The sequence below is a fragment of the Kryptolebias marmoratus genome, linkage group LG22, assembly GCF_001649575.2.
Source record: "Kryptolebias marmoratus isolate JLee-2015 linkage group LG22, ASM164957v2, whole genome shotgun sequence".
NCBI lineage: Eukaryota > Metazoa > Chordata > Actinopteri > Cyprinodontiformes > Rivulidae > Kryptolebias > Kryptolebias marmoratus.
The window spans coordinates 28,765,422-28,793,123 of NC_051451.1; the positions used below are offsets into that span (position 1 = coordinate 28,765,422).

Consider the following 27,702-nt stretch of genomic DNA (forward strand, 5'->3'; position numbering starts at 1 on the left):
CATCCATCCATCCATCCATCCATCCATCCATCCATCCATCCATCCATCATCCATCCATCCATCCATCCATCCATCCATCCATCCATCCATCCATCCATCCCAGCTGGAGCTCCTTTAAATCTGATTCAAATGTTCACTTGGATTTAAGGATGAAGTGATTCAAATTAATTGGTTTAAGGTCAAAGGTCAAAGCAAATGTCACCTACAAAGCAGGCTTTAATCAAGAATTCACAAGCTAAATGCTTTAAAATGTCATGGTATTGTCCTCTAAGACAAGATGGTGACATTTTCCTCCTTCTGAGACTTTCTGAGCGAAAAGATTCTGTTTTATTACAAACTTTGATCGAAATGAAGCTGGAATAACTCAAGGCAGGAAGGAAGGCAGACTTTAAACCCAACATTAGTACCTTGTAGTAAAAAAACACAACCCCTACACTCAGGAAAAAATGATTTTGGATGTTGTTTAAATTATAGTGGTATTTTGTCTCAAAATTAACGTTTTAAGTTATTTTTTAATTGTCAAAATAAACAGATTTTGTTGTATTAAAGCAACTAAAATCTGCCAATTAAGTCCAGCTTTACCACTTTAGTTAAAAGTTCTTTTCTTTTTAGTGAATAAAAAGCTTCCTGAGGTGTTTTCTGGCACTTCGTGTCAGAGGGTTACTAGTTTTAAGAAACCTGGAGGTATTTTGCTCTGTGTGCTCTGAGGAGACTCACTAATCTGTTGCACTTTGGTTGAACTTTGTCATTTATAAAGTATTCAGATGGATCCAAAGTTTCAGTTAATTATCACTTCTTACATATAAGCCCCCAGGTTTAGTGGAACCATGTGTCATAAAATGAGTTAAAGTAAAGAAAAATGGATTTTACAGTAGAGGGTGAATACTAAGTGCTGAAATGTGTTAAAGAAGCTAAAACTGAAGCTAAAACTGAGGCTTCAAACTTACAACAATAAGAACAAAAACTAAAAGCAAAAATGAGCAAAACATTTGATAAAAACTAAAATTAACAAAGCTGTAGCTATAAGCTTGAATAAAACAGGAGCTAAAGGAAAAGAAAAGTAAAACCCAAGCTAAAAGTTGAAGCAGGTATGCTGATGGAGGTTTTAAAAAGCACAAAGTTGGTCAAACATTTCAGTTCTGTGAGGAAAAGATGGTAGTAAAGAACCTGAAACTCCCAGCTGTAATGTCCTGAATGTTTGAAACAGCTGAAATAATTACAGGAAACAGGAAACGTGAGGTGCTGATTCACAGTAATGACTCTGAATCCTAATTCTGCTGAAACTTTTTATTTAAACCCACAGTCCTCACCTCATCTTCCAGCAGCGGGGGGAGATGATCCAGATCATAGAAGCCGTCTCTGTCCTCAGTCCTGTCCAGGTAACTGTCCGCAGCTTCACCACCGGAAGTCTCCATTGCACCAACTTTGATCCTCCAGCAGAGAAGAGCAGCTCAGAGCAGCATCTCAGCTGAAACGGAGCATCACCATCATCATCATCATCATCATCATCATCATCAGCGGCGGTGGTGGGGGGGTCTGGGGTCTGGACGCTGCTGTCGGTCGGTCGGTCGGTCGGTCGGTCTGCGCGCGACAGCCTGCAGCAGAGAGGGGTGGGGGTGGGGGGGGCAGGAGGGGCCGGTCTGCAGCTGGAGCCGAGTCCCGAGTCCCGAGGCTGAGCTGGATCTGGACCCCCCTGCCTGTGCGGAGGGAGAGGAGCTGAGCCACAGTTGGCTCCACGCGCGCGCCCCCGCTCACAAACCCACAGACTGACTCACAGTCATTCCTCAGCTGTTTTCTCATATCTGTTCCTGTCTTACAGTCAGCTTACTACTCACTTCAGGCTTTGGCATCCCTTTAAAGGGACATTCCGGGCATTTTAAAAAGTTAACAGACAGCTCTCTGAGGGTCCTGAATTAAAGAGATAATCCAGCCAACTTTGATGTTCTGACTAATAGTTATCAATAGTTAGTCCCTGTCAGTCATTACATCAGTCATAGACCACAGAGACAAAGAGGCAAAAGTCTTTGCTTGCTTTGCACCTGTACTCTTTAAACCACAACATAATAACACAATCTTCTTTAATGAACAGTCCAAAGTGTGCTCTTTATTACTCTCATCTCAGCATCAACTCAACAGCAACTCACAGAACATCCTTTTAGGCCTTCACAATAAGAGTACCCAACATGCAGCATTCAGTCCTTCACAATAAAGTCCCAAACACATAGAATGTGCGTTGATCTCAAAATACTGTTAGAAACATATGAGGCTTACAAAAATAGCTTATTTTATATACATACATTCATGTTTTTCTGGAAACAGACAGAATAATTTAATCTAAAGTCCTGTGCTGTTTGAGCAGAAAGGTTGGTCTAATACTGAGGCGGCACGGTGGGGCAGTGGTTAGAGCTGTAACCTTGCAGTGAGAAGGAAGGATCGTCTCCTGACATGCGGCCTTTCTGGGTGGAGTTTACATGTTCTCCCTGTGCATGTGTGGGTTTACTGCAGGTGCTCCGGTTTCCTCCATCAGACTGAAAACTCTGCTTCTGAGCCTTTAGTCTTGATGCTAAAGATGTTTTCCTCATGAAGAATCGTTTCAGAGCCACAGACGTCCTTGTTGGGAGTCGTCTCAGGTAGTGAATAATGTCTCTGCAGCCTGAGAGGTACCTGAATGCACCACAGCTCTGATAGGAAATTAAAACGAGTTCTCAGCAAACCCTCTCTGTGGGGTTCATAGATCTGATTTGTGCACAAATGCCTGCATGTTTGTGTGGAGATGAGGAAGCACTCAGGCGCCGAAAGCAGCGAGGGGAAAAATGCATATTCATCACGCCTCGCAGACAAAACAGTGAGCTCCCAGAAAGTCTGCAGCGAGTTAAACAGCTGCAGAGCAGCTCAGCCTGTTACAGCAGGACAAACAGTCCTGAACCTCACCTCAGAAGGAAAAAAGGGACTGGTTCTGTAGGTAAAGGCCCAAATAAGTGAAATAAAAACACCTTATAGTGAGTCTTCTGTCTTTTTGCTTTCATATATCTGAAATGTTCAGACATCTGCACCGTCAGCAAAATATCTCATGAACCACTGGACAGATTTGGAAGAAACTCTCAGGAGGTAAACATCAGATGAACATCTGTAACTGATCACCTTTTGGGCTCAACCTGTTTCAAGATGGCTGCCACAGCTAAGCAACCTTAACAAACACATCAGTGGCTATAACTCTGTCAGTTTCACAGATACTGAGCTAAAATTAAAGATCTTGCAGGATGACTTTGACTCCTTCCTTAAAACTCTGCCACGAAAAGCCGGCGGGCGATATGCATTCCTTTAATGAATGCCAGGCCTTTGATTCATTCTGTGACAGTTTGTTAAACAGGATTATATCAGTTCAAAAAGGTGCAGTGCAGTCAGTGTGATTAAATGTTTCAGCTGTTTTTTGTTGAGTTTTTAAATGTGAACCTTTGAAACATTATTTTATCTTTTCCCTGACAGCTTCTCTGCATTTACTGACCACAGATTTCACCCATGGAGGCCAGAGTCCTCTTCATTCCTGCAGCTTACCACTTTTTAAACACTAGATGGCATTCCTGGACAGCCAGCAGAGAATCAGGAGCCACCACCAGCTGATCTTACATCAGTGAGGAAGAGGAGTCTTCTCCAGGGCTCTTCCTCATTTATTTGATTTTTCCCAAACTGAGTGGAGATCTTTAAACGTTCCAGGATTTTTGAGCTCAGTTTCACATTTAGAGACTCATCTGGGGAAAACAAATGATGTTTATTTCAGGGATGTAAATATTACCGGCTGCCGAAATGAAATTAATTTAGGCAAAGTCAAAATCAGTTTAAAAGAATATATAATTTAATTAAATATCCTGATGGAGAGCTGCTGTTGAATCCATGACAGTAACAGTTTGATAAAAGATGGGAATAATGTGGAGCTGGTTTGTTGATTTTTGTTCAGTTGTTTTCAATAAAGAAACACTAAATAAGGTAAAAATATGATCATTTGAAAGGTTGATGTTTGAAATATAAAAGAAATGAACAGATTTTAATGAAACTCTCGGAAAGTTTTTATTAGGTGTACGTCTACAACTGTCAGCCCAATTCAAGATGGCTACCACAGCTAAGCAACCTCTCCAGATGTGAGGAAGTAGCTGAGAGTCATCCGAACACGAACTCTGAGAACGACACATCGCTGCTGAAACCTTTGGGTTTGTTATCAGCCAGAGTTTAGAAACATCGAAGTGTTTTAAGGAGGTTATTTATTTGTTAGATTTTGTTGGAATGTAAAGAGAAAGAAAACTCAAAAACATCAGTTCACAAACGATGATAAATTTTAAAGCTTTAAAAGCTTAAAGCTGCAGTTTGAAGCTACAGCTGTAAGCTATCAGCTGAATGATTAATTATCCCTGAGAGGAGAGGATTAATGTGGGGAACTGTCTGAGACTCTATATTTCATTTATAATCATAGTCAAAAAATATTCCTTTTCTTGTTTAATCACTTTTGTGGTTTTTAGCTCTTTAGTGTCTGAACAGAAAACTCATCGAGGCTTCAGGTCTAAAACACATACTGCTAATAAATAAACTTTAACAAACTGGTCCAAATTGACATTTTTTATTTAAGAAGTGAGGTAGAGGAACGATGGAGGTGGAGGAGGGCAACAAAGAAAATGTGCGCAGCCAAGATGACAGTTTTGTGAGTCACACAAAAACAAGTTGTGGTTTTCACTGGCTGCATAAAATGTGATTTCATGGCTCGCTAGTCACAAATATTTACTTATTTTCTCACAATTTTAAGTCACCATCTAGCCTCCAACAGTGATCATTCTGAGGTTATATTCTGTTTGTATATAACCTCAGAACCCTTTGTAAATAACTACTGTTTAATAAACAGCAGTTTAAAAGTCTGTGAAATATTGTTTTCATAAACTACTGTGAAAGTTTGAGGAATGAGGTTGTTTTATTGGTTCTGTGTTTAGATGAGCTGGTTAGTCAGAAATAAACTGTTTCTCTGAACTGAGGTCATTCAAAGAGCTATCTACAACAGGTAAGATATTGTTTATAACATTTACCTAGAAGCTCCATTTTAGGCAACAGTTGCAGATCGGTCTTTAGGATGTGGGGATGCTCAGAACAAATTTTCACCAACAAACAGTGAGTTAGACGGTCTGATTAAATCGATGAAATGATTTTTCCGTTCAGCTCAGTTTTAGCGTCGCTGAGGTGGACACTGTTTGTGAGCCGCCGTGTGGAATTAAACATGTCAGTAACAAAAGGCTTCTTCAGCATAATCTACCAGCTTATTGGCCATTCTTCATCCTCTCGGTTCTTCCTCCTCTTCCCTGGTCCTTTGCCCACCATACAGTCCCCAGCTGTCCTGTTCTCTCTGCACTGAAGGAGGGGGCAGGGGGGCAGGGAATTGGCTGGCTCCGGCCTGGCCCTGCTGGCTGGCTGTCATGTGTGCGCTGTGATGTTACACGGTGGAGCGGCGGTCTCTCAGGCCTCCATAATCCACTGGATTGTTGCATTAAAACCATCAGACGACTCTTTGCTCGGCTGCAGTTGTTCTGTGTTGCATCACCCTCTGAGGGCACTATAAATAACAGAAAGAGGCTTGAGAGGGAGGGATGGATGGGAGATATGGGGCAGCATTGTTAAATGCCTAGAACAACACAGATTAGAAGCTGCAGGGTCCCTTCGAAGCCACAGCTTTGAGTTGAAACGCTCCAACTTGTCTTAGTTTTTGCCAACTGCTGCAGGAAATCTGATGCATAAAGAAATCCAGCACCACAGCAGGAACCAGTGGTTGTGAGGAGAAAACAAGCTGAAGGGAATATTCCGACATGTCACTCATCGATATGTCAAGTTTCTTTCTCCAGAAATAAGAATGTGCCTGGGATTGTCACATCACAGCATTCAGGAGCAGGTGTGTTGACAGTAAGCCGGTGGGAAGCAGCAGAATGGGGCTGAGCACGGGAAACGAAGTTAGTCATCACTTTCATGTGCTTACAGGGGTTAGTGTAAGACTTCAGAGGTCTTATAGGAGCGACTGGCTGGAAGGCAACTTCTGCACATCCGGCGTAAAAAAGGCTGCTTTTATAACCAAATGAACCAACAAAGGAGCTGTGTTCTGACGACTGAAGCTCCTGAACAGAACCAGCAGATTCCACCTGACTCACTGGATGACAGAGCAACACGCTTCACATGTTTCATTACCAGATGATGCATCTCCTGCTGACACCCACAGTGCCACAGCAAAACAGGGGGGAGGCTGCAGGACTGCAGCTGCAGCAGCACCAAGCCAGAACTTTGATTTATGTTCCTTTAAATCAATAATAAATGAAGTACAAATGTCAAAATGAACATAACTCTAAAGGAAGACATCAACCTTCCTTAAAGAAAAGAATATGGCCCATTTTCTTTCATGCCAGAGTTTCAGATTATCTTGTGACGAAAAATAACAGTTGTAGCCATTTTGATCAAACCTTGACTTCAAAGCTCACAGGATCTGTTAGTGCTTGAAGTATGTGTTGGGAATGACTTTCAGCTACTACCACACCAAACTGTAGCTCAGAACCTGTAAACCTCACAGCGGTAACGCCACATTCATGCAGGTTAAGATCAATTAGTTGAGTTGTAGCTGTGGATGTGCAGCCAATGATTGCTTTGTGAACGTTTCAGTAAACGTCTCTCAGTAACTCAGGAGATATTTAGCCAAAGAGTGTGCACGTTACTGCTTCTTCACCTTCAGCGGTGGGCGATCATCAGTGGTTATTGATGTAAAATAAGTCAGTTATTTAAGTTTCAGAATAACAAACCAAATTGTGAGGTGCCTGAAGATAGACCCAGTACTGATCTGCTGGTTCTGACCCGCCCCAGGAGATGGTACAGACCAGCAGCTGTATGACTCTGCATGGAATCACTGCTTATATAATGTTGTCTGTTTTAGTGCAAAGAAAAGACATTTCCATCAGTGCTGCTTTAGTTTATCCTGACTGAGAACGCTGCAGCATTAAGGTTTGTAAGAGATTCTAGTTTTCATCTTTGCAGCTGGGAAGCAAATGTTTTTTTTTACAATCATAGGATGGAACATTTTTCTTTCCAAAGCCACATTATGTGATTCGCCTCCTTATTTATGTTTTCTCTTGATGCAGTTTAAAGCTTAGAACTCTGAATTGAGGAAGCTCTGAATGGGAAGCAAAATGTCTGCAACTACAGAAAAGAAGTCCGGATGTTTGGTTTGACTGAGAATCTACAGCAGCTACTTCTGTCTTGATTCCTAAAGTCACCAGGAGATGTAATCCTCACTCAGATGAACAAATCATGTTCATCATTCTTTAAATATGAAATGTTTTTGGTGAAAGTAGCTCTAAATTATTCACACCCTTGTCCTGGTGTGAGTTACTGGATCGCCTGCTGAGTATGGATTATTTAAAAACTGGGATTAAGGACCATTTCAGCACTAAATGGATGTCTTTTTACTAAAAGCTGCTGAGGATTATTCTGCTTGGATATGAACTGATCTGTTCTGTTTTGTATGTTTTAATGTTGTGTTTTTCATATGAACTGTTACGCTCCTGTCTTATCCAGGACACGCTTGCATCTCAGTGGGCTTAGTCCTGGTAAAATAAAGGTTAAGTAAAAATAAATATCCAAGCCCAAAGGGGGTGTCCCACCCCTCTGACTTTACTGCACCACATGCTGAGTTTCTATTGGAGGAAAAATCACAGCTGAAATTTTAACCAGCACTTTAAAATGGCTGCTCACTATAAGATCCTCTGCATAGTTAAGGAGTAGACTGTTTGAACTCTTTGGTAAAACATCAGACTCCATAGACATCCCTGTGATATCACACACACACACACACACACACACACACACACACACACACACACACACACACACACACACACACACACACACACACACACACACACACACTCATAGATTATACTGCAGAACTGTTTTCCTCAGTTGACTCATTCTCCCAGATATGAATAATTGATATTTCTGTGTTAAACTGTGATACTTTCCTCTTCAGCAGCAAATTCCATCACACTGAGACACACACCAGGAGACATTTCTTGGACACACACACACACATTGACAGACACACACAAACATTAGAAATGCAGCTTCCTGGAAATCAAAAGACAATATCTAATAAGAAGTTTTGCCCATTTCTTTCTGTGTTCTTATTCTCTTTGATCTCTCCACCTTCTTTCCTTTTATTCTTTCATCCCTAAAGCCTGGAACTACCCATCCTGCTCCCACACACACACACACACACACACACACACACACACACACACCTCTGCTCTCTCTGCAGATCAGCCTTACTCTCCCACCCTGCTAGTCTCCAGCATGTTATTTAAGTCAAGGACAGCATTAGCATGACGATCACAACCCTCTATCACAAGTCCTGTCTGCCAAGATTGGAGCCGGAGGAGCTGGTTGGCTTATTGATGGGAGACAGAACGGCTTTACACATGGTGAGAGAAGAAGAGAAGAAGAGAGCAAGACAGCCGAAGGCAGAAATGGAGCCAGAACGACATGGGATGTCAGAAATCACAGAAGGAAACAACAAGTCCACCCCTGATCAGATATATAGATCTGACTTCTGATTAAAGATGCAAAAGCTTTATCGACTACATCTTCACATGACACATGCACAGATCCAAGGTTTGAGAACATTTTTGAAAATAACCACGTATTCCAAAATGTAATCAGGCGTAAAGGTTTATTTATTGCATTTGATTAAACCACCATAAAATTCTGAAGATTGGAGCTGTTTTAAGATGGCAGAGATTCTGGACCTTATTGACAAGCTAAAAAGGTCTGGTCTGAATAAATCTGCTTCCATCTTCGGAGAGTTATTTTGGCAGACGTGAACCCTGGATGTCCAAATATGTGGTATCTCACTGGACCATGACTGTTGGAGACTCAAAACTGTGAGAAAATAAACAAATTCTCTATAACTGTTTGCAACCAGCAACCTGTGCAGCAGCGTTTTGTGCAGCCTGGTTTTTTTGTGGACAGCTTAGAAAACTGTATTCTAGGTCATGCACATGATTTTATTGTCCACCTCAGCTTTAATGTGCACTTCAGAAAGGAAGATAGGCAGATTTATTTAGCATCAGTGTCTCTTTCGGACTTGGACCTTCAGGGCTGTCAGAGCCTGGTGCTCTTCAGATGATTGTAGACGCCCAGAACAACTCTGTGACTGTGACAATTATTTTACATGTTCAAAACTCAAGCAACAAGATTACGAGTGTCTGCGACTCGTGAGGAAACTGAAAAACATTCTGGAGACTCCTTCATGAGAGATGTTCACCAACCAGTCGCAGCTAAAATGAGATCTCACCTGAAAGTGCAACTTGTCTCTGCTGCTGGGGTTTTTTAGGCTTGCAGATGAGTGCAGAATGACAAGGAAATAACTGTGTAATGCAGCGATGTAAAGGTTTATAAAACGTTTGCATAAGCTGCTATGAAATGTTGAGATTTTAATTTGGCAGCAATCCACTTTAATCTTCACTGCAATCAGACTAGCCGTTAGCTCATCAGTCCTGTCAGAATTAAATGTTATTTGTACAACAGGTAAAATATTATTTATAGCTTTATGCAGAAACCCAATTTAAAACAAATTACCATTTTATAGTTTCATTTGAACACATAAGATATTATTCTTCTAACAAAACGTGCCATCCTCTTCTCTCAGCACACGCTGAAACATCCTTCCCCTTTTATCGACTTTCTTTGTTGAGCTGTAACGATATCTTTCTCCAGTCATGTTTAAAAATTCACACAGCAGTAATTAAATCCAATCCAGCCTGCTGACTTACCACAGCAACACAGAGAAAACTGGGCTGAGACGTCCATGACTTACCTTCTGCAGACATCCTGCTTATGACGGAGAACTGGGGTCTAATTCGTCATACGGCTTTTAATCAAATGAATAATCTGATGGTGGTGAGGCAGAAGAGAGCACAACACGGCCTTGGACAGAAAGAAAAATCCTGCTGCATATTAAATGTACTCAGGCGTTTCATGGCCCATCAGATGTGGCCGTGAAGACACACTGTCTCATTTCCTGTGTGATGTGTGCACGTGTGAACACCAGTGCACGCATGTGGACAAGGTCCGGGCGTGCACGAGCCACACAAACACACTCACACAGCAGCAGCAGTCAAGGCTGCAATCATTTAAATTCTCCCCCTGAGGGGACTCCGTAAGACATCTCAATTTCCATCACGCTGTCAAAACACACTACATCAAACACTGCGAGAGGAAAAAAGAGAAGAAGGCGTGCTATTATTGGTATTCTTTGTCATATAAGTTAAATCCACACAAACACACAGAGCCAAAGATGCTCTCATCCATTGCATGGTGAAAAAATACATTTATTGGAATCTGTGTCAATGTAGAAAAAAGTGAAAAGTGGCTTCAGGTTTCGTCACAGTACCACAGGTGAATATTCCAGCAGCTGTCTGAAGCTGAGACGAAGCCAGCGTGAAGCTCGGTTAGGGCAGTACATCTGCTACTGATGACAACAGAGAGGGCGGCCTACAGAAGCATGGGATACACACACATCGTCTGAAAGCTCAGGCTGCTCCTAACACACACACACACACTGGACAGCATAGGTGACCCATGACCTCTCAGCTGACTGCGAGGTTCAGTGTGATACGATCACAAAGTACTTCTAATAAACCAAGATTCTGTCTGAACAAGGATTTCTGTTCTAATCTTCTTTTTTGTGGTCTGCAAAAGTATTCACCCCCTTTGGTATTCATTTCCTCTTGTTGCTTTACAAGCTGAACTTTAAATGGGTTTTTAGTTTGATTACAAGTGAAAAAAACCACAACACAAAACACTCTAAATTAATGTGAGTAAATGTGGAAAAATGTGTTCAGTAAAACAATGTGGTGTTGAATGAATTTACTTTGGGAAAGAAGCTGGAACTGAACAGAAGCCAAAAAGAGTTAAAAGCTAAAAATGTATGCTAAGGATTGTAAAAAACTTTTTAAGGATTTGAAAACATTAAACTGAGGTAAAAGTTACAAATACCAAAATTCATAATGGTGTCCTGAACAAACTGAAGCTTTCGAACTGAAACAGCTGAAAGATTCCTGAAGTCGTTAAAGTCTAAAACTATATTTATTAAAACAGTAAAGTCAGTTCTGACTCAGTCTTTAAAGATTAGGGAGTGAATACACATACATGTAGTCCTTTTTATTTTTATTCTTTGTATATAAATAAGTTTTTCCCCCATTAAACTTCATTTCTTTGGAGTATTTTGTGTCAGTCCATTCCTTAGAATAAAAATCCTTCGGGTCAAATGTCTTCCTGTCTTCAGGTACGAGACTTCAGGAGGATTAATTCAGAGTCTGTTAACCACAAACAGAAAGAATACCAAGGGGGTGAATACTTGTGCAACCCACTGTATATGTGGAGGCCCAAATGTTGTTTTAATTGTGGTGAAGGTCTGTTTCTGATGCCAAAGGATAAATCTCACAACACACAGCATGTTTGCATACTTTATGAAGTCAACAGAAAAAGGCCGTCTGAAAACAAAAAGACATTTTTAAACTCAGATACTGAGTATTAACACGGAGAGGTCATTTCTTCCCCCAGCCTTTCTTTACATATAGACTTTATTCTTAAATATCTTAAATCTCATATAAAATAATTCATCTGAAACCAATTCTATTTACAGAGTGCACAGGATGGATTCAGTCGTTGGTGTGCATGCGGATGCGGTTCGACCAGAGTGGAGTTTGGTGTTTCTTTCGTCTGAAGCGTCATACTCAGTATCATCATTTATATAATAAACAAGAGCTTCTGAATCAAGAGTGAGAAACTTTACTTTCCTCCAACAGAACGTGACCTTGTTCATACTTCAACCTCAGCCTCTCCTGACAAAAGGGATAAATATGAGTTGAAACTCTGGCTGTGTGCACATTATGATTGGAAATTAATATAAAGACTTTTTGGGAATGAGGATTAATTTAAAACCGACAGAGAGTTCCAGCTGCCAGGGATTCAGGTAAGGAATAGATTCATGGGCAGTCATGACAAATCTTCTCTAATGCAGATAATAAAAACATGAATGGTTTAAAGATTTAATAGAAGGATCACAAAATGAATCTTTGGCCCTGTCTACACCTCTCCAGATATTTTTTCTCAGTTTATAGAAAAGTGAAAACAAAGAAAGCGAGGTGGTAACATCCATGTTAACGACATCCCAAAATACAAAGAAGGAGCATTTTCTGTACCGGTTGTAAAATACAACTTTAGTGCTCTTGAGATGGGTTTGAGACACCCACGGCAACTCTGCAACTATTTTGAGAGAAAGTTTTTGACGATGTTAAAATTCAAGCAGCAAGACTGAGAATCATTGCAAACATTTTGAGACATTTTGGAGATTCCCTCACCAATACTGTTGATGAATTAGTCTCCAACAGGAGCAGCCCAGTGAGCTCAGATAAATATTCTCAAAAAATATTGTAGCTTGTTTGTGTTTGATGCCATTTACAATTCCCTGTTTTTAACCCTTTCACCACAGGATCAAGATAAATGGTTAAAAAAGGCTCCATTGCTGTTATCAGAGTCTTTTCTACACTTAGATACTAAAAACAGTTTCTAAAAACCTTTGTTTGCATGTCGACAGGAGGTACAAGTGCTGCAGAAAATTTACGTTTATGAAAAAATATCTGGAGTCTTGTAGATGATGCCATAATCTAAAATGGTTGCCTTTGCTCTTGTTATTTAGCATGATCTTCTTCTGTTCTGAGTGAGGCTGAAATGTTTAATTTGTTTTGTTTGCCATGGACTGGCAGCTTGTTGTTTTCTCCTCACGCTCACGTTCACGATCACTTTTCTTTCACACAATGTTTAATGTTTGATTTTCTGCTGCATCCGGAGATCTTAGTGGCACCAACTCTTCACAACAACCTGGCTGTTGCTGTTGCTGCTGCTGCTGCTGCTGCTGCTGCGTCGACAATTTATTCTTTTCAGGAAAAAGAAACACTAAGGTGGAAACATCATACAGACATCACGATCAATACCAACCTGAATAAAGAGAACGCTTTGTTTCACTTCTTTTTCTGCGCTTTGATTTTCCACAACTTCACTGGGATCAACACAACTCTGCCAAGCAACGGCTATCTTTGTTCATTATTTCAAAAAAATCTCTAGTATATATTCACAGTTGCTTGACTGAATGGCAAAAATACCCATATGAAGTCTAAAATTGCTGGTTTAATCATCTAAAACATGAAGAGTTCTTTAAAGTACTGGAGTCTATTGGTAGTTTCAGATTCAGGAGTGTAAAAATGTCTTGCAGCTTGTTGCCTTTGAGCACTAACACATGTATTCATACACAGAACCATTCATTTTCTTGTATATATATTCATATAATATATAGAGAGAGATAGATCTGTAGTAATATGGAACAGTGGAAATACCTTCAGTTACATCTGATTGGATGAAGTGAGACACGTTTCACAAACTGCGATGGAAGAAATTCCGTTCAGTCAATGGGTGCTCCTCAGGGAGGATTTGCATGATTCAGAATTCTGTACAAGATACCAGCACACTTAAAAACATGTGGACATTAAAATAAAAACAAATCCCACATTGATTGATTTTTTTTTCATCTAGAAAGGGAGGCGAAGACTTGTTTGGCAGGACGAGACAGGAGTGCTGCCTGGATCTCCTGAATTTCATTCGAGCACTACACAGTAGTTTCATTCTTCCAGGGTCCGGTGCGTATATTCCCCGTGCTGTCGGAGGTGTAGAGGAGTCCTTCCTGCAGGCCGCCCTTTAGAATTCCATTCTGACTGGGCGGGTTCTGGGGGCAGGATTGTCTGCGAGGGGCGTGCATCTCCAGATGGTGATGTGTTGTGACGGGATCCTCCTCGGCTACTTTGCCGCAGCCGCACAGAAAGACCCCCGTGTCTCCGCTTTCTGCTGGGCACAGAGAAGGGAAAAGGTCTGCCTTGGCACAGCAGATGTGCCTGTGGCAGGGATTATGGCACGCCAGAGACTCGTGCAAGGTGGCGGCGGCAGCGTGGCACGTGTGATGCCCGTCGTGGTGGCCTTCGTGGGCCAAATGTGGGCAGATGTGGGCATGGCGCTCACGTGTGCTGTGAGGGCTGTCAGTGTGTGAGCTGTGCATGCTGCCTCCGTCTGCGCTGGAGGGGATGTGGTAGGCGTACTCCCTGTCGCTCGCTGCTCCGCAGGTAGTCGCCTTCACCCTACGGCCGAACTGCCGGCTTTTAGTCCTGGTGCTGGTCTTCAGGCAGGAGTGCAGCTGGATCCCAGGCTCAGTGTGGAGCAGGACGTGGGTCGCGGTGGGCTCCTCCTCCATCAGCTGCTGGCTGTGCAGGGCGGCACAGCACGGCGCCACGGGAGCCAGACACGTTACGTGGTTTTGTGAGGATGGAAGAGCAGCATGTTTACAGTGAGCTAAGCTGCCGTGGCTGCAGCTCATCAGGGCTTTCGCCTGACAAGGTGAGTCATGGTGGCAGTGGCTGTGGCCGTGCCCCTTGGTGTCACCGTTCACATTGACTTTGGGCCGGGTTTGAGCGGACCCCTGCGCTCCAGAGCAGGCTTCGGCACGTCGCCCGGGGCAACAGGAACACCAGCAGTGCCAGACATCATCACGCTTGGCGCAGTGATGGATGAGGATGAAGAGGCCGAGAGTGACGGAGAAGGCACCATAAAGGCAGCTGAAGATCATGTCCAGGAAGTGTCCCTGCGACACGGCCAGAGCCCCAAAGGTCCACGTGGCTAGGAACAGGAAAAGGGTGAAGGCTGCCGTTCGTAGCTGAGCTTTGAAGGAGTGCTCGTTGGCCAGCAGCGCGGGGTTGATGGGGACGCCCGGACAGCCAGCAGGACAGTGGCTCCCGGCGGGAGGGGCTCCGGGCTCAGCTCCCTGGTGGCAGTGGGTCGGGACATCGGTGCTGGCCAGCCTTTGCTGCTCCTCCGTCAGCTGCCGGAGCTCGTACTTCTTCTCAGGGTGTCGCCGCAGCTGGATGAAGGTGCAGAGGAAGTAGATGCACGTCACCAGGACGATGAAAGCCACGGGGCCGAAGAACGCTCCCAAACTGGGCTCCCACGCCATCCAACAGCTGCAACACACACGAGGACATTTGAGTACTTTGTGTTTACAATGCAAATTCTGATGTTCTCAAATAAAAAAATGTAGACAACACTGTCATACGATTTAACTGTCAGAGAAAAACATGAGAAGATGGGAACAGAAACATGTGCTGCTGATTTTAGCTTTTAGCTACAGTTTTGATACTTTTAGCTTAGTGGCAGATGAGAGTGGACCTCAGAGAACTGAAATACTTTCTTTTTTTACATTTTTGTCCCACAGTTATTGACTTAACAAATGGAAAACATGAATCTCACAATGTTATTTGTTGAACTCAGCCTCTGATCTGAACTTATTTAACTTCCTGTCACGGTTACACGTTAAAAAGGCAAACTCTGTGGATGCTGCAGAGAGCAACACATTAACAAAAGGTGTAATTAGACTTAAAGCATAAAACAAAGAAACACTTACTACGGGGCCTGCTCCCCGCTGCCATAGTTGTCGATGTTGACGGCGGCAGTGACCCCACAGATGATGAGGGGGACTCCACCACTGACCAGATAAAACCTGGACGAGACAGAAACACGCTGTTAAAACCTGAAAACAACCTTATTTTAACAGATAATGTTTAATAGGTTCCAGCAGAGAATGATGACACATGAAGCTCTGAGACAAACCAAAGTGACAGATGAAATTATGGGATGCTGAAGTGAGAAGCTCTTGGGGAACCTTGAGGTAACGTTGGATTTAGTCGACATTAAGTGTTTAACATCAGGGCTGGACATGAAGACATTTTTATCTTTTTTTTTTAACTAAAACTAAAAATCTGATCACTGGAAGGCCAAAGCATGAGAGTGTGTCTGAGATCACACCTAATATTTGTTTCCTTCCTGCAAACTAAAGTGCAAACTGTAGCGTGTAAACAAACCCACTTCTTGTCAATCTCAGCACGATGAAGCTGCCAAATGTGATTTTCTTCTGTAGGATCAGAAACATCAGCTGATGCAAACACTACTTTCTAATTCTTTGACCACCGTCAGGTTTGCAGTTCAAGGTTATTCTGGCAGAAATATTTTGATATTCTTGATGTTCAGAAATGGTCTTGTGAGGGACTTGCCACCTGTCCAGGTTGTATCCACAGAAGGAGCGACATAAGAAACTAAAGTTAAGGAGAAAAAAACCTTAGTATGACCCCTTTAAATATAAGCCTGCACAATGACACTTGCATCACAGGAAGCTAAGATTTATGATTTCACTGCAAACACAAAACTCCCCCCAGCAACTCCCTGCCTGCACTGTCCTTGTCCCTTCTCTCTGCACTGTCATCCACTTTCCTCCAAAACACTTTGCTATTTCCTGCTGTGTCCTGTTTAATCTCAGCCTCTGCCACCAGATCCTAACCTTTGGACCACTCCATCTTCATCCTCCGTTTCTGCCCCTTCCTCTCTACGTCTAACAAACCTTTCTCCGTCACACTGCCGTCGTCCCCCCAAAAAATCCAATTACAATCAAGATCTTTGTCTGAACTGGCCGGTGAGGGGTTAAGGGTGTTGGTAGTAGCTCCTGTCACTACGTCTGTGTGGAATGGTCCCCGCAGGGAGACCCTCATCCAACAGAAAACTATTATTCACTCCTCAGACAGAGAAGGATAAGAAGTGCTCCCCTCCAGGATGCTGCGTTTCCTGAACATCGAGTCCAAAAAACAAAACCATGGAGCATCTATAATGACCAGTTCAGTCTACCTGTTTAATTCAACAAGCTGCTCCATCAAATCCAGACACACATGTTTGCATCTACACACACACACACACACACACACACACACACACACACACAGCTTGTCGACTTTAACACACATCGGCTAAAAAAAGGCTCTAAAAATGGCTGCGTTTGCAGAAATTGGCTGTAGAGTGAGTTTGGAGGCAGCTGATATAAATAGACCATGAAGTGGTTTCAAGGCAGCAGCTTCACAGTGACCCATCCCCGTCCCCGTCCCCGTCCCCGTCCCCGTCCCCGTCCCCGTCTCGTTCCCTGGCTCATGCACTGTCCTCTGCGTTGGGACGGTGGACCGTCGTCCCTCTGGACCTGATCCAGTCCACACAGAACAGATGATGGTCAAATCCAGCTCCAGCACAGAGCAAAGACCTCCAGGTGACAATTTTCTTATTTCAGCCTAAAATATAAATCTAAAAAATAACCTTTCTTGGATTTTAGACAAGTCTGTGACTAATCCTATTTTAATGGTTTTATGAAGTCAAGAGCTTGTAAACTTATGAGAAATGCATCAAACTGAAACTGCACAAAACACGCCTCTCATTCTTCATTAGGCCTCTTTTTATTTTATTCAAGTCTAAAAGTAGCCTTTAAGTCCTTTATCTTCACATCTGCTAGCTTTCAGTGACATTTAATTTCTCTGCAGGTGGTGAAGCTGATCACGTGACATCACATGACAGACAGTTAATAACGCAGGAAAAGGTGTTTAAAGGTGTGTCTGCGGTTCTGACGGACGGACAGGAAACCAGGCAGATGAGGGAAGATGGGACGACTGATGTGTGTGTGGGGTGTGTGTGGCAGGGGGGTGGGGGGGGATTGATTTCTCCAGCTGCTGAGTCTCGTCACATGAGCCTGTCTAACTGGGAGCATTACAGTCAATCACTGCAGATCAACCAGACTGCTGCACCACACCATTACACCCCCCCTCCCAGACACATTATCTCATTCACAAGCCGTGTGTGTGTGTGTGTGTGTGTGTGTGTGTTAACACACACACACACACACACACACACACACACGTTAACACTCCTGCAGGTGACTGAGGTGTCGCTGCGAGCAGAAAGATTAGAGTTCGAAGGAATCCTGATCGGTTCCTGTCCTTATCTTCAGAGAGTTTTCAGAGAACATGACTCAGCAGATTTTAGATGTAATAACTGCAGACATGTGATGCTGCCCCTTTAAATGTGTCGACAGATAATATTGTTGGGAGGTGTGAGTCAGAAGAATGCAAAAAGCTGGACTGAAGCAGCCAAAGCAATAATCTTATTTGTCATTTTAGGCTGAGATGAATCACTGAGAAAACAAACAAGTCAGTTTTATTTATTTATTATTAAAAATAAATGTTTTCTTACAAAACATCAGAGAAGATTAAAGGCCTACCACTCCATGAAGGAATGCATATTGCCCGCCACCTTCCATGCAGGATCTGTTAATGCTCAGAGAACGCGTCGAGGATCCTCAGCTGCTACAACATTAAAATTAGCTCAGAGTCTGTAAAACGGACCAAACTAGCAGGAAGAAGCAAACACTGAAGTCCGGGACCGACCCGCCGACGAGGGAGGGGTGAGTGGACAGGGACAACAGCTGGGCTGTGTGTGTGTGTGTGTGTGTGTGTGTGTGTGTGTGTGTGTGCGCCTGAGGCAGAGTAAACTGGGAAATTGAGGAAAAGAACTGGTTAGAATCACTGATAAATAAAATCTGAAACATCCAAGGCTAAACGAGGGATTAAAAAGACACACGTGTCTTAGAACATCTAAAAACACTAAAAAATAAATTACACAGAATGATCCTGATCCCAAGACTGAAAACATGCTTAAAAACAAGGATCCACAGAAAACATAAAGTCTGAAGGAGCTCATGGTGTGAAGCAGCTACCAGCTGAAAAGTTAACTGGTTAAGTTGGTTGACTGTTCGTCAGCTTCTAAAAGGTTAATTATCACCAACTATCCACAGTTAATGATGATGTAAAGGTTTAAAGAAAAGCTTTTTACCAACATGATATTTTAGTTGTTTGTTTGGTCTTAGCTGCTCAAACTACCACAAAAAAATGGTAGCTTCATGAAATTTAGGATTAAAATCTCTGAACAGTAATATTCTTATTCTGCTCCAAAGAATTTGACTTAATAAGATTTCTCTTCGTTTGTCCCGGTGAAGAATATAAATACAAGCAGAATCCTCTAAACGACACAACAAACAGCAAGTCCAGCTTCTCCTGTGGGTTCATATCGAGTGCAAATCCTCGGCTTTAAATAATTCAGTCTGTGGCCATCTACAACATCCTCAGACTTTTCAAAAGTTCAAGAAAATTCAGGCAACTGAAACTCAGTGTCAGTTTTAGAAAAATATCTTTTAAGCAGATGGAGATCATTTGAAAGTGAAAACCAAGACGTGTTAATCACAGTTTGCTTTGGCTCTCTGAGAATCAGTCGATGAGGTCTGTGCAGCCCTGCAGCACAGATGCAACAGCAGAAAGGCTCACGCAGCAGTTTCTCCCTGCAGAGAGAGAGAGGCTGATCCTAAACAAGCCCAACCATGAGACGGTGCACAATGTGTGGAAGAATAAATACAAATTTAATGACTTTAAAAGCAAACTATGTCCGATTACTGCATCCGTATCTGTTGCAATAGGAAAATAAGATTTTAAAAACTCTTCAACTCTAATATGTGATGTAACATTAGGCAGGAAATGAGTCTGAAATTTGTTTGAGACAAAATGTTTCTAACCTGAGGGGGAAACTTTTTACATCTTTGCTCATCTGATTGATTTTTAAAGGGAAAGTTAAAACCATGTAAGTGTTTAATGTTCTTCTGCAAAGCAAACATTTACATGGCTGTGACTATTTCCTGGAGAAACAAAAATGCAGCACTGATGTGCTCATGTATGCAGAACCTTGAACTAACTGTTACCTACTATACTGCAGAAAATCCTGTTTTTAACGGACATAAATGCAGAACTTCAGATAAAAATAAGAAGTCATTTCAGCAGCAGTTTGAACTTTTTTTTCTTCACATTTTATGTCACATAAAGTTGTCCCAGCGTCAGCCTGCTGACCAAACAATACCTGAAATAATTTCAGATCTTTATTTAACCAGGAAATGAAACTTTAGCTTTTATAAGAGTGCCATGGCCGAGACAAAGAGTGGCTGAAAACAACAGGGCTGGTAAATGAATGCAGATGTCACATGGGACCAACAACAAGGTCATAAAAACTATAAACACTGCAAACTAAAGAGGCAGTGGACGATGTAATTAAGTCATCACAGCAGTCATCATGAACAGTAGTGGCTCTGATAAGTTTTAACATAAAGACCCAAATCTTTATCACCAAGACAACATAAAGCAGAGATGGAAAAATAATTATTCCAAAAGGCCAAATCCAGTCTGGGACTGCTGCAGAGGGCTGGACCAACAGGCTCAGCCTAATTCTGTCAAATATTAATATGATTTTTATTGGCTGCTAAGAGTAGAAGTTATAATCGGCCAATAAGAATCACTGAAACTGATTCTGGAGTCAAAGAGCACAGACAACAATGCTACATGCTGAAACAAAGCCACTGTTGCTTTATGCATAGTTTATTTTATAAAAGCAGAAAACTTGGAAGACTGAAGCTGGTTGAAGACGCCAGCAGTCCGGTCCACTTGGACCAGCCTTGATTACCTCGTTAATGTGGTCCGACCCGAGCCACTTTCAGGGCAGTTTTTGATGCTTCTCTAATCTTCAAATTGTCTGAACTGTGTCTTTAATTATGTGCTCTGTTAGTGCTGCCTTCATGGACTCTGCTCCACTGAAATTATCAAATGGATTTTTTTAGTTGGGCCCCTTCCTCACATTTAGAATATTCTCCATCCGTCCATCCGTCCATCCATCCATCCATCCATCCATCCATCCATCCGTCCATCTGTCCATCCGTCCATCCATCATCCATCCATCCATCCATCCATCCATCCATCCATCCGTCCATCCATCCATCCGTCCATCCGTCCATCCGTCCATCCGTCCGTCCGTCCGTCCGTCCGTCCGTCCATCCATCCATCCATCCATCCATCCATCTATCCATCCGTCCGTCCGTCCGTCCATCCATCCATCCATCCATCCATCCATCCATGCATCCATTTTCTTTTCCCGCTTCATTCCGGGTCGCAGGGAGCTGCTTCCTCCCTCCACTGTGTCAGAATTTAAAATATTATTTTAAACACTAAATCCGAACAGTTGAACTTTTTAAATGCTGATTGTTTCACATTAGGCAGGTGCGTGGGAACATGATGTTTTCTTCACATCAAACACGAGAACATAACATATTTAATGTGCAGAAAACCTCCTCTCTGATCACTGCGGGAGATCAGCACCAAAGGAACTTTTATAACAATAAAGCAACTCAGCAACATCAACACTGACACTAATAACACACAACAATAATTACCTGCCTCAATGAGTCTCATATGGTAAACAACAAACAAACAAATGGATCATAAACGATCCCATGGGTCTTTGCTTTATTTTGGATGATTATAGTTTTAAACAGCTATTTTTCTACCTTCCTGTAGCGGCTAGCTGCGCCGCAATGCTAACGTTAGCTTGTTGGTGAATAGGAAGATCCTGATTCTGCTGTTAGTTTTATTTCTGGAGAAGACTAAAGACTAAAGACACCTCAGCTAATGAAAAAACAGTTATTTTGCTGCTTACTTAAAGGCTGTAATGTCCTTAATTTACCACAAGGGGGGGCTGCTGCCACCACTTCCTGTTCAACCATTTAGAGGTTTTACCATTTTATGCTTTACTTTTAAAAAATGATACTTCAGTATCAGTGAAATAAGCCTAGTTTCCATACAGTGGCATTAATTTAAACTGAATCACATAAGTAATGTATTTTTATAATAATTATATCAAAACTTGTTTTTATTTTTAAAATCCAATTTAGATTATAAAAACAAATTATTTTTGGAGTCATTTTGTGAATTCTCTTTTCTGTAAGTTAAGATAATAAATACCCCTGCTAGGGGAAAAAACTTTTAAAAGTCATACATATTGGTGACAACAGGCCTCTGGAGTTCCCAACAAATTAAAACTATGAGCCTCATTAAAGTGCATCGGTTCAAGTCTTTCTGAGCTTTAAAAGAGTCTGAAACTTTAGGCTTTACTGACGAGCTGGAACGACTCAGTGACCTTGAATCCTTTTTTTGTGTTAAATACAGAAGTTGCCAGCGTTACATGAGCTTTAGTTTCTGTTTTGAATGTCACCTCTAACAACAGAATCCCAGCTGAACGGGCCTTGGGTCAGGAAACGGGCTGATTAAAGGCACTTTGCTGGAGTCTAATCTCTGATGTGCATCAGTTGAATTTTCATGTTTGGGGGAATCATTACAGCTAAAAACCCAAGACTGCAGCAAGAGTAAAAGTGAGAGAAATCCACACGGAGACACAAGTGGTATAAATAGGAACACCTGACAACTGTGTCACTACAAAGAGGAAGAAGCCAGAGGTTTGAAGGAATGCAAACTAGCTGTGGATGTCTCTGCAGACAGACAATGCAGGAGCATCAAGTGATCGCTGTCCTCCGAACAAAACACCAGGCAGACTAACATCTGCAGTGAAGTAAGGGAAGGGAAACAAAAACAGTTTTAATTACATCTGAAGCTTTGTTCATCGGTAAAGATATGAAGTAAATCTCAGTTTATTTCTATTTATTTTAGAGTTTAGAAGCAGGGGATTCAGAGGAGATGCCAATCATAAAATTCTGCCATATAAAGCTCTGATATATGGCAGTCGTTTGCTTCTGTCTAAGAATCTGTATGAAGATTGTGCCAAAGACTAAAGAGCTCTTCAAGACCTTCAGATAAAAGGCCTCTAAACCCTTCAGATAAAATTAGATAAAAGGTGGATGCTTGTGAGGCTGGCAAGGGATTTAAAAATATCTCCAACTAATAAATCATTCCACTGCAGAAGAAAACCACCAGTGGAATTATTAACAGATTGAACATTTGTTGAATGAAAAGTCTCCATAAACCCCACAAGTTTCATTACAAGTTCAGCGAACAGAGCAGATGGTGGTGTCATTGCACCATGGCAGGTGACTTCCTGCGCTCGAGGATCGGCTGTAATACTTTCAAGACTCAACACATCCTTAACTGTGAAGGCAGGAGATGAAACTGGACTTCTTCTCTTGTTTCACCTCTCATTTAAGAGTTCTTACAAATGTGACCTGTGAGTGTGATTGTTCTAATCAGTGTCATGACTACATAAACCAGTTCACACTGATTTTATATTCTTACTATGTTTTCAGTAGTGCTGGTTTGTCTGTCTGTCTGTTAGCATGTTCACCTAAAAACTAATGAACAGAATTTGATAAAGTTTTCAGGAAATGTTGGGGTTGAAGTAAAATTAATTAAATTTAGATGGTGATCTGGATTCTGATCTGAATCCTACAGTTTCTTACTGAGCCTCTGGTTTGTGCTCCTGTCATATTATGTCATCATTATCATAATATGTGATTTTATTTTTGCAGCTGTAGTAATAATAGATGCAATTTGGTTTTTATTAAAAACAGTTAAACTATGTGATACATTTTTACCACCCAATGCTATGAAAGGTGGGCAATCATGTAGTCTGTATGTGTTTATCTGATTGTCTGTTAGTAAAATATCTCCTGAAGCAGAAGATCTATTATTCAAAATTCACTTTCTGCATGTTTTTGTTCTTCCGTTTGGGTATCTCTGCTTCTAGAAACAGTCCAAGCACAAAAAAAACAAACCACCCAGCCGTTTTTTGACATTCAGTAAATGTTTTCTGGTGTCTGCAAAACGACCCGTTTCTAAAACCTCGGGATTGTTGCATCACAATCCCCGTTACCTAGCAACCCCAAGTCAAGCCCAGCCCCTCACCTAGCAACCCAAGTGGAGCTCCGCCTACTTCATTCATTCTGAAATGAGCTGAACTGATAAGGTGAAATCTGAATATCTGAGAAGGATTTTGTGTATTAAATGTAATGAAGATATTTTGTAGCCCACAGATCAATCCTGACTGGTTCAAGGAAGCAGAATAAGTCTCCTTTAATGAAATTCTCAGAAAGTAATCATTGGATGAACGTCTACAACTGATTAACTTTTGCAGCCAGCATGGTTCAAGATGGCCACCACAGCTAATTGACCTTAGCAAATGCAAAATGGCTCTAACTCTGTCAGTTTAGAGCTAAAATTCGGTGTCAAGTTCAACTTTAGCTGAAAGTCATGACCTTGGCCTGCTGCTTAATGTTTTACCATATTGTCTTCAGAAAAATAAGCCATAATTTCTGGTCTGTACAGAATATTATTGGATCATATTCCCATGAACTTTCTAACCTGCGCATCACAGCCTTGGACTAATGAGTTCTGCAAAATGTGGAGGTCCTTTTTGACCTTTTTTTTTCTCCTTCTTCTTTTTCAGCCGCTCACTTCTGCAGGGGTCGCCACAGCGAGCGAACTCACACCAGATTCGCTCGCTGTGTGACACTGTTTTACACCAGATGTCCTTCCTGACTCATCCTGGACTCAAACCCGCAGCCTCAGGAGACAGTGCTACTGACCACTGATCTACCATGATCCTGCTTTTTAAAAAGTGAATCTGTCTGAACTGAGGCGCTGTCCGTGGTGCTGAATCCAGTTGCATGAAACTGACTGATGTGAATTAATTAGAACGATGTCTTTGAGCACGTGTTTGATTAATGAATTCTGTTTTGATTCTTTTGATTCTTTTTATATGTTTTATAACACACACACACACACACACGCACGCACACACACGCACACACAGCTTGCTCTACTTTTTCACTTGGGTGATTCTACTTTACTTCAAGCTCAGGTCCTCTACCAGAGGCCTGGGGGTTTGAGGGTTCAGTATCTTTTGGACAGAGATCTCTGAGGTTGTTCCTGGGATCTGTTGGAGCCTCTCCTCAGTTTGGGGGTCACAGCACTGAGTGCTCCTATGACCACTCAGACTTTCACAGCTGGGAGTGTGGCAGAGTGGTACTTTGGTACAGGAAGAGCAGGGGTTCATGGTTCAAACCCCAGTGCAGCCTACCTTAACAAATGAGAGACACAGTAATGATGCCAAGCTGGCTTGGACTAACAAGGTCTGTATTAGATGTTGGGGAACCAGGACATTCTGATGAGAAATGGGCCACTGGAACAAGACATTCATGGATGAGGGCAGATATAGAACCTTTGGCATGCAAGGTGGCAGTCATACATTTTTTCAAGGATTACTAGTTTCCTTGTTTTGTTTTAATACCATAAAACCCTATTTTTGCACAGTGTTATCAACCGTCAGCATCTCATACCAGCAAACAGACCTTTGAACAGCAGAACACGTCACAATCTCAGCCATTTTAGTCCAGACTAAAATTAAAGATGAAAGCAAAAAGTTGTGCAGTGAACCAGTCGTTGGCCTTTGTTGACATAAACGCAGCAAGCAGCAAAGATGATGTAAGAAAGATAAAAAAGAACTGGTGGTCACACACACACACACACACACACACAGTACAGCTATATATGCTCTCACCTCAGAGCAGTCAGGACTAAGAAGGACATCTGGTCTTACCTCAGTAGGGGCTGTTTAGGAGGTGGAGGCGGGTCACCGTCCTGACTCTGTGGAGGCTTCTTGGTCACCTGTTTATAAATGTTTCTGGCCGTCACCCCGAGCCACAGCATTGTCGACAAAGATGAGTAGTGCAGCACAAAGCCGACCTGATGGGGTGACAGAAGGTAAATCAAATTATTTCCTTGACTTTCTTGAACTTGCAGTACGTGTTTCTGGGAAAAATGTCAGACGTGACTACATTAATTTAACTCAAAGAAAGATGTTTAAGATGAGCTGCCACTCGGCACTATAAAATATCATCAATGTCACACCAAGGGCATCTCTGTAGACGTTCTCCTGCAAGACTTGAATGCTCTGCATTATCCTTCTCTAAAATGCAACTGTGCAAGAGCAGAAAAACAGGTTTAAAAGTTCTATTGTACCTTCAAGGTTGTTTGGGATAAGAGCATTATAGTGAGCCCATACTGGAGGATACAGAAGAGTTCCTTATCAGTTCAGTTAAATGACACGAGGTGTGCACACAAGTCTGAATATAAATTATGATCACGTTGACAACCATCAGTCAGTGATTGTTCTTTGCCAAACTGTGCACACAAAGTCTCTCCTTTCCTGCTCATTTTAATATTCATGAATTATGTTTGGATGGTGGAACAGATCTAACTTTGTTTAAAGGCTTTGCCAGCTTATAGAGAGAGAACACAGAGACAGGTCGCAAAGAAAGACAGGAAAGAGAACGGAGCGAGAAAATTAAACTGCTCTCAGCCTTTTTCTTCACCAACTTCATGATGAACTGCCAACTCCGAAACGACCAATCAGACAGCTCGTCTGCAACACAACCGGGCTGGGAGGACTGAGGCTAGCATACAGCAGATCAGACGCTAATTGGAAGTGTCCGTGAGCTGTTTATAGAGAGCAAAGTGCAGGTGGGAAGTCAGTCCCTGCGATGGAGTCCACATGTTTCAGAACTTCACTAAAGCAGAAGAGACAGAAGGGACCAGTTTTTAAAAATATGATTACAGGAGAAGAAGGCTCTTCAAGGACCACATAAGGCTGCAATCTACTAAACATATTGTTTTACAGTTTAATCAAACAAACAGCTAAACTTCAGCCAGCACAAAGGAAGCTACAATGCACATCTCTATTTGTCCATCTGGCAGATTTTCAAATTACATCGAACAAAATTAGACTCTGAAGACATACAGCCAACAATATCGCAGCATTAAAAACACAACCGACTCAATGCCTGTTTTTGTTTATACAGTAAGATGCAAATGTATTTACCCCCTGGACATTCTCTGTTGATTTACAACCTGGAATTAAAATAAATTTTAATTACATAACTAAGACTATAAGGTTGCCCTTTTCTTGTTGTAGAAAAAAAACCCATAAAACAAAACCTGAGCATGTATAACCACCCACCTCCGTAAAAGTATTTCTCTGCATGTTTCTGTATTTTTCCTTCAACTCTGACCAGTTTCCTGGTCTCTGATGATGGAAAACCTCCCCACAGCATGATACCGCCACTTTTCTTTATCAATTAGAAAAACATTTCCATCCAATCAGATTTTTTTAAACTGGAGTATTTTGTGCAGGTTGGATACTTTTAATGACGTTTAAAATCTATTTAAAGTCCAGGTTGTCAAGCAACAAAATTGAAAGAAAAATACTAAGATAGCATTTGACTTAAATACATAAATTGTTCTCAGAGTGGACATCTTTCTAGTAATGTTGACGGACTGGCCTGCTTTGTTGTCCCACAGATTTACTTTGCATGTGAGATGTCCCGAAATGTGAAAAAGAGGACATTTTGCCAACACGCTGAAGGTCCAGTTTGTGCTGTTAGAGTTCAGGCTGACAGCAACAGCAGCATCAAACCACAGACTGCTGCTATGATTCGACACAAGGAGAACCTCACAACCTCTCAGCTCAAACAGCTGAGCCACAAATTGGAAACATAACAAAATCAACACTCCAACATGGAAGACGAATGACTCACAGGGCCCATCGGATACCGGTGTCTCCAGAGCAGCACACCGGTTATTTGTTTATGTGCTGAAAACAGCCTCTCTCTCCATTTTCCTGACACGAGGGCCCATGTACTCTGGGTGTACACACTCCATACACGCTCCATACACACTCCGTACACACTCCATACACACACTGAACACACTCCGTACACACTCCATACACACTCCGTACACACTCCGTACACACACTGAACACACTCCGTACACACTCCATACACACTCCGTACACACT

At 42.0% G+C, this 27,702-nt stretch overlaps 2 protein-coding genes across 8 annotated transcripts in view; both read right to left on the minus strand.

The window, feature by feature from the left end:
- LOC108246564 (kinase non-catalytic C-lobe domain-containing protein 1) overlaps positions 1-1,625 on the minus strand; it is a 27,906-nt gene extending 26,281 nt beyond the window's left edge. For 3 of the 7 annotated variants that reach the window (XR_003040075.2, XR_005232684.1, XM_025010085.2), the window contains exon 1: positions 1,311-1,624. Coding sequence is in view for 4 of the 7 variants with exons in the window: in XM_025010085.2 (XP_024865853.1) it covers positions 1,311-1,415 (105 nt within the window). In the remaining 3 variants the exon portion in view is untranslated. Of the gene's footprint in view, positions 1-1,310 lie in introns of all 7 variants that reach the window. The other 4 variants (XM_017434184.3, XM_017434183.3, XR_003040074.2 and 1 more) reach the window with 3 other exon arrangements.
- An 8,653-nt stretch (positions 1,626-10,278) lies between these two features.
- The window catches only part of LOC108246565 (adhesion G protein-coupled receptor A3), a 160,467-nt gene continuing 143,043 nt past the window's right edge, over positions 10,279-27,702 (minus strand). Inside the window, exons 17-19 of the mRNA XM_017434185.2 lie at positions 25,444-25,589; positions 15,569-15,664; positions 10,279-15,128 (exon numbers count right to left, since the gene is read on the minus strand). Of these exons, the coding sequence (XP_017289674.1) occupies positions 13,730-15,128; positions 15,569-15,664; positions 25,444-25,589 (1,641 nt within the window). The 3' untranslated portion in view covers positions 10,279-13,729. The remainder of the gene's footprint in view (positions 15,129-15,568; positions 15,665-25,443; positions 25,590-27,702) is intronic.